At 32.0% G+C, this 8105-nt stretch overlaps 1 protein-coding gene across 1 annotated transcript; it reads left to right on the top strand.

Moving 5' to 3' along the window:
- The first annotated feature begins 984 nt into the window (after nucleotides 1–984).
- Nucleotides 985–3554, top strand: LOC127711769 (protein toll-like). The gene has a single exon (XM_052217891.1). The coding sequence runs from the start codon at nucleotides 1197–1199 to the stop codon at nucleotides 3474–3476; it is 2280 nt and encodes a 759-aa protein (XP_052073851.1). The 5' UTR covers nucleotides 985–1196; the 3' UTR covers nucleotides 3477–3554.
- The last annotated feature ends 4551 nt before the right edge of the window (nucleotides 3555–8105 follow it).

Genomic DNA, 8105 nt, shown 5'->3' on the forward strand with positions numbered 1-8105 from the left:
CAAAAGACATTGGTTTTTGTCGTTCCATAGGTCTTGACACGGGGAAATTAATTCCCAAAAACACATGCATGTGTGCCTTCCGTATTAATTGATTTTAAATGAATACATGCTGTTTGGTGTGAGCCAAGGCTCCGTGTTGAAGGCCGTGTAATAGTTTACTTTTACAAATTGTGACTTTGATGGAAAGTGGTCTCATTGGCACTCATACCACATCTTCCTATATTTATGTCTACACCCTGGTCATGTCGCTGTTGATTTGTAGTCAGAGCTAAACATATGTCCAATATCCAGTTGTTCCACAAAATGGCTGTTTTGGCCGTTGTGTAAAGTTCATCGACTGCTGAATAGATATCTAGAAGTTTTGCGATTATCGGTATTATTCACAAGTTATTTGGAATTTTACAGCCTCTTAACCAGAACGAACACGCATAGTTTAAGCCAATTGCCAAATAAAGATATCAATTGTAATTAACCATACAAACCACCGACAACCTACGACTCTGAAAACAGACACAGACATATACTACCAGCAGGGTGTTTTCCCACTTGAAAAATAGAATAAAAGACAGCACATGAATAAAAAACCAGCAACAACATATACTCGGTACTACAGGAAACAAGCCGCTTAAGCTTAGTAAACAAAACTGTAGCAAAGAAAAAATGAGTCAGACTTCTAACAGGTGTCATATGTTCATGTCAAATTGTGAATATTATTTAAACATGAATTTATTACATATACCACTAGCAGTAACAAGTTTTAAAAATCTCGACATCAAATTAAATTCAAATCTGTAAGTATTTTTGAGAGGCCGGTAAATATTCAAAGTATAAGATTATCGAAAAAGAACGAATATTGATTTGACTAGTAATGCGTAAACTATTTCTATCTCTTAAATCAATTCCCCAAATGAAGTATGTTTGTATAATACATAAAACATGTTAGGAACTTTGAATGTAATAATTTAAAACTTAGTGAAAATTCGAGTGGATGCATCATTGCCATTTGATATTAAGTCTTGAAATATGTATTACATTTCGATAGTTAAATTATGCAAAGTTCTAGTGATATATTAAGTAATATTTAAAGTACGGAAACAGGTGATTACTGAATACTAATATATCGGAAGAAACAGTTAATGGTAATTCATCAGTGCGATGACATTGTAAAAAATATGCGAAATTAAATTTTCTCAAGAATGAACATCAATATTATCTGGACAACATTTATCTTGCAGTTTTTCATATTGATTCAAGCATTAACGCATAATTATGTTGAAGAAGACATGCAATCATTATTCAATAGAACTGATTTGAGATGTCCAATGAAATGTAACAACGGACCGTCAATATTTCAGATGTCTTGCTGTATATGTCAATCAAAATCGGATGTTAAAAATCTGGGACATTTAACAATAGTAAACAAAAGAAACCATTATGATCCAAAAATTGTGAATAATGGAGGTAAACATGAACTTTATGTGCTGAATCATCGATATGGTAATCTTGAATTTCTGCCTGGGAATACCTGTAATTTTAAAGAACTGTTTATAATTGATTTGTCTTTCAACAAGATAAAGACTTTCGATACAATTTCGTGCTTGACAAACTTAGATACTCTGCTGCTTCGTGGCAACAATATTCAGTACATGAATAATAACACGTTCGTGAATATGAGGTTCCTTCGTATAATTGATTTATCATTGAATAAAATCAGTTTAATGGATCCAGGTTTTCTGCTTAATATGAAGGGAAGTTTATTTTATCTCAACGTATCTTTTAACATGATGTCCACTTTAGATATTACAAATGCAATCGCATCAAAACAGAAATATTTTTGTCGGGTAGATTATTCCCATAATTCAATAAAATCACTAACAAATGACCAGACATGGAAATTAAAAAGGAATACCACACTTGGTCACGGAGGAATGGTAAATCTGTCAAATAATTCACTTACATCGTTTTTTGATCTGGATACGTTGCATTTTCTCGGATTTGAACGCCTTCTCCTAATTGGAAAACTTATATACTATGGATTTGACTTACGAGATAATAAATGGAACTGCGATTGCAAAATCTATCAATTTGCCAAAGCAGCAGAACCACTTGCGCAGGTCATGACAAGGGGTTACTTTGACGTTAAATGTTATGCCCCGGGAACATATAAAAATAAATCAATTTTCACAATTATAAAGGACCGACAATATGATGGTTTAATTTGTAATTTGTCGTTAGCAGACAAATGTCCGCCGAAATGTCGCTGTATGTATCAACCAGCTGTCAGAAATAGGACTCTCATTGATTGTTCAGAGTTGCATCTCACAAAGCTTCCACGCATGCTCCCTGATTATAATGTCTTAGAGGTTGATTTATCAAATAACAGCCTACGAAATCTGCCACTTCAGTTCAGACACATGCATAAACATGGTCGAAATATTAAACACTACCTCGAGCGTATTCGATTATTCAATTTTTCAAACAACCAAGTTCGAATGTTACCCCGCTCAAACTTGTTTCGCTTAAGGAAAGCAGAAATCGATTTTAGGGAAAACAATATTAATTCATTACACAGATCTATTGCGGAATTAAACCCTTGCAACATTTATCTAGACACTATAGAGATGCAATGTAAGTGTAATGATATTTGGTTGCAACAATGGCTTCCAAGAAGTGATTCTAAATGTCACAAAAATGTACAAGTTTTGTGTCGGTTTAAGGAACAATTAATTTCCATAAAGTATATGACAAGGAAAGACCTTGGATGTAGAATACCGGATACTAATTTCATATGGATAAGTTCAATTATCGTTGCGGCGTTCATTATTGTCGTTTTACTATCAGCAATCATATTTTCGTTTCGATTCGAGATATTTATAATTGGACGGAAATTTGTAAAATATTTTAAGGGAACTTCTTATCCTTTGACATTGTTTTACGACGTATATATTGCCTGCAATGAAGAAGATGAAAAAATTCGTCTGTGGCTGACGACGCATTTACTGCCTTCTCTAGAGGTGAACCACATGTTTAGGGTGTTTTGGCCCTGCAGAGATAGTGAAATAGGAGTACCTCGCGAAGAGGAAATGATACATGTGATGTCACATACTCAAACATTTATCATCGTTTTGAGTGAAGAGTACAAGGGAACTATTCGTTGGAACGAGAAAGAATGGAAACATGCCTGGCACAATTATACACGTGATATGAACAGGGAAATTATTATTATTAATTACGACCTACTGGAGGCAAATGAAATCGCAAAGCGATATCTGGGAGCTTTTCTACGAATTGGACAATTTATTGACTTTTCTAATCACAAGAAGTCGATAGAGGATGAAATAGCTTCCTTACTTACAAAACAAGATAAAAATTTAAAGAAATACGATAGAAAAAACTTTTCTCATTCTCAAATAGATGATGAAAAATTCCCATTTCTGAAACAATATGCTTTATATTCAGAGTTTCGATGTAAGTAATTGCAGATATTAATGAGATATTGTATCATTTTTCCTTAACGTATTAAATGCTATGTATAAATAGTTAAAACACTTTTACTGAAAGTTATTTCTCCCATTCTATGTCAGCAGAAATAGAATTTTTTTTGTGGTATGCTTTCATTAAACTTTTCAAATGACAAATAGGTTCAGTGTACCAGGAAGACTTCCTGGTCTATTTTTAAAATCATAACTACTGCACAAAAGTTTAAATTGTATATATTGAGGGATTATATTGCATCTAGAATGTGAACATTTGAAATAATGACATTCATTGCAATTTATGAGTAGTTTTAAAATCAGTTATATAACAATATTGTAAATGAGGCCCTTAATGGATGTACCATGGTTTCATACATTTTTGTATTGATTGTTGAAATTTGTAAATAAACTCATCATAGATACCAGGATTAAAATAGTGTACGCCAGACGCGCGTTTCTTCTACAAAAGATTCACCAGTGACGCTTGAATCAAACAAAGTTAAAAAGGTCAAATAAAGTACGGAATTGAAGAGTAATAAAGACTTGCAATTCTAAAATGTTTTAACAAAAACATTTAAGGTTATCTACACAGTTGTATTTGGAGTTTTATAATGAAGAAACTATGTATTGCCATAGACATAATGAAATATAAAACGCCATTTTACTCTATCATTATTTGCTTAATCTTTTTACAAAAAAGATAGCCTGGAGATAACAAAGGGGTACTAGTTTTCAAACTCATAAATCTAATACAAAAAAGGTAAGCTGATCCTGCTCCCCATTTAAAACACATCGTAATTCACATAAGTTCGAATTATATAATTTTGAATGCCTTTTAACCTTCGATTCATATTTTGATATTTAATCAGTAAATTTCCAATGAAAAAGAGAAAAGAAATTAAGAGTCAGAAGCCATAGTAGTTAAAAGTCTGAAATTACGTAGTCAAATGCTAGTTACGAAAAAGTCAAAAATCCTATTGACTATCTTCTTAAATGAATATGGCAAATATACAATTTAAAGAATTTCTTCTCAAAGATGAAGTTGTTTAAATAATCTTTATACAATTCCGTCCTCATTTTCCTCGAATGGGATCTACCGAATTAGACTTATCATCGGATTTGTACGTACATAAGAAACACGACGAGTGCCACATTTAAAGCAGGATCTGCTTACCCTTATGGAACGCCTGAGAACACCCCCGGGTTTCGATTGAGTTTGTGTTGCTTAGTCTTTAGTTTTCTTTGTTGTGTTTTGTCTCTTTTTTGTCCTCTTTAGTTTTTACCGACCGTATGAGACCCTCATGGGTAGTCAAAGTTTTTAAAACCTCCCTCGTCGTCGTTATTTGCCATAGCAGTTTCAGTTTGTGAGTTTGAATATCCCTTTGGTATCTTTCGCCTCTCTTTAACTTTAGTGGATAACTTCTTTGAGGTCAACACTATCTCGTACTTTGTATGAACATACATTGTCATATGATTTAAGATTCAGACAAATTATACAATATGTAAAACCAATTAAACGGCAATTTCACAATTTCACCAGAGTGAGGTGGTGAATGTAGGGATATTGTATAATCATGGCTATTGATATCAAATAAAAGACGAATATAATATCTTAAGTTATAAGACAAAGAAAATATGTCACGCGAGTCGAAACATAGACGCATCTTATTTGTGATGGTGACCGTACAACTTGTGGAGTGTAAATTTCAGTCATAATTCATCATAACACTACTGGAGCAAGGAGAACAACCCTTTAATAAAGTCCTAAAATGTGCTCATGGACGTGTGTAACCATTGAATTGAGAAATGGCAATGCCATATGATGAGACATAAGATATGTACTACAGAGAAACGGGAATTTCAACTGAAATAGTTATGTCTTTAAGAGGTACTTATTTGAAATCTTTCATTATTATACAACTAAAGATATAAAGTATGATACTCAATAAGATAATTACCAACCCGAGTCCCAAATACCATGAATGTAAGCAATAGGAGGTAACGCTACGGCCTTTTACATTGATAATGAGTAAAACTCACACTGTTTAATTAGCCATGACTAGCTCCGACAAGACAACGAAAAAAATGATTGAAAAAAAACCCTAAAAATGATTTTTGATGAAAGAATAAATAAAAACAAATATGACAGACAGAAACACTTGAAAACCGTACGTCAATTTCAAGAAAGGTCGGTCAAAGAATGAAGCAGACCTTCCTGTTTAAGTAGTATCCATTTTAGGGTCATCCAAAAATATGAAATGTATGAGATGCAAGGACGCAATAACATGTGTAAAACTGTGTGACAAAACAAACTGTGGAATAAAAACTTTGCAAAGATGTTTTTTTCTTTTTGCCTTTGAGAAGGTTTTGCGTTTCATTCTGTTTTATATTAATACGAAATCATCCGAGCCAATTGCACAACAAGTATCCATAGGAATATAAACAGAGTGTTTGAAGTATTTGATGCTACAGTCAGGGTTGTTGAAGTTGAACAAGACACTTGTATCTATGATATTATTTTTGCTGAACAAGCACTGTTTTAAGCGTATGTTTAATCGTTCTTTAGTTAGGCACGTGGGATAGAAAATCAAAAGTTTTATATCGATTGTGTTTGAGATTTTGGTCTATATTTTAAAGATTCATATTTGATTACCTTATCACACGATTTTCGATATATTTTACTGAAGAAAACATCCGGGTTTTGGAAAGTTGTTAAGTTAAATATTAAAGGACACTGCATGTCGGACGATAAAAAGAAGAGAGATTTTCAACGTCCTCTTTATGTAATGACCAAAGAATGGAAGAAGGACAGATTTATGATTTTTGAAAGTTGCCTCTTTCGAGTTTCCAATATTTTCTATGAATTGATAGCTCTTTTCTTATATAATAAAAATTACGATTTTTGCATATAAAATGATTTTGTTTGAAGGGTTTTCTGCTAGCACCAAAAAATTTTTGGATGACGTTCTCACAAACATAAATTCTTCCAACGGTTAAAAACCGTTTGTGCTCAGAGTAAAATGCTCAATGGGTTCAGGGTCAAAAAGCTTTACTTTAGTTAGATAAATTGACTAAATAAGTTTTTTTTTTATCTTTTAAGTACAATGTAAGCAGATATTGTTTTTTTTCACAAAGCTTTGATAGAAAATATCACTAATATTGATAGCATTCAAATACCTATTAGCAAAATTCTATCTAGTTGAAAAGAACACTGTATTTTTTTCTATCATATTGAAAGTAAAAGTCACTAGTTTGAATGGCCATAGATAATATTATATTAGCAAATATCTTTAATTATTGCAATTAGTCTATTCTTAGCAGAATCGGTATCAATAGAGGTAGTGTTCTGGATACTTGAAATAGTGAATTTAGATTTGTTTTCCTACCAATAGATATTATTTAATTACTCATTACAATTACATTAAACCTCTTTATTAGTTCGTGTAAAGCTGTGTTATTTGCCTTAATCTAACCTTCTTGGTTTATCTGGTAGTTTTGATATGATATCTAAGATAAACGTTATTGCACTAATATATAGTATAAAATATCATTATATGCCAAATGTGTTTAAATGGAATGATTGACAATACCTTCAAATAGTAAGTAAATAATATGACTTTAAGAGACCGATTCGAGTGCACAAGGTTTTTATTTATAAAAACACATTTGGTCTGTTATTGTATTAAGGATGATCGCTTTTTGTTTTCATTTTTTTTATGTTATTGAAATCTTTAATTTCGTTATTAAAAAAACAAACCATCAAGTATCAGTACTTTATCCTGGCCTTGTTAACTTAATTAATAACAACTGATTGCAGCTGCTAGTTTGTGTTAGAAATAAACCTTTATATGCAAAATTACATACTTAAGACCGTTATTATTTATTGTCTATATTACTGAAAATTTGATTTGTTTATGTAGATTATTTGCAGTTGACACATCTCTAGGCTACTCTAATCGTGACACTTCACAAATAAAATCAGTGATCAGTCACGACCTGAGTGGGCTTAGCAAGTGGTCTAAAAAAAATGGCTGATGTCCTTTAACCTACAAAAAAACAGAAATTATGTTGTTTTTATACATCGAAACTCCGGAAATGAATTTCACATTCAATGGTAAGAATATTCAAGTTGCAGAATTTAACAAACACATGGGTGTTACATTTAGTAGAGATGCTAAATGGAACACTCATGTCAAAAGTATCGTAAAAAATGTATCTACATATCTTCTATAAGGTTGTATGTAGACTTTGGCAAATCCACGAAATCAAATATCCATGAAAATGCAAGTTTTACTCAATCCACGAAAATTGGTAGCCACGAAAATAAATGAATCCATAGTATACCCTTTTTGTAGACTTTCATTGACCCAAGTCCTTCATATCTTCAACTATACGACTATGAAATAACCTTAATGTTATGACATGCAACATTAACTCTTTAAATAAATTTAAAACCGAATTAAAACATCTGACATCAAATTCAAAAGCCACAGTACTTAAACATTATGAATTTGTCAATCGTAAACTCAGCATCATTTTGACACAACCCTTTTTTGAATTATGATTTAACAGAGTCGATATCATTTCAGATCCGTCTTGTAGTTTTGGTGCTAAGCGTGAAGATTCGTA

Source organism: Mytilus californianus, unplaced genomic scaffold, assembly GCF_021869535.1.
Source record: "Mytilus californianus isolate M0D057914Y unplaced genomic scaffold, xbMytCali1.0.p SCAF_8, whole genome shotgun sequence".
Taxonomy (NCBI): Eukaryota; Metazoa; Mollusca; class Bivalvia; order Mytilida; family Mytilidae; genus Mytilus; species Mytilus californianus.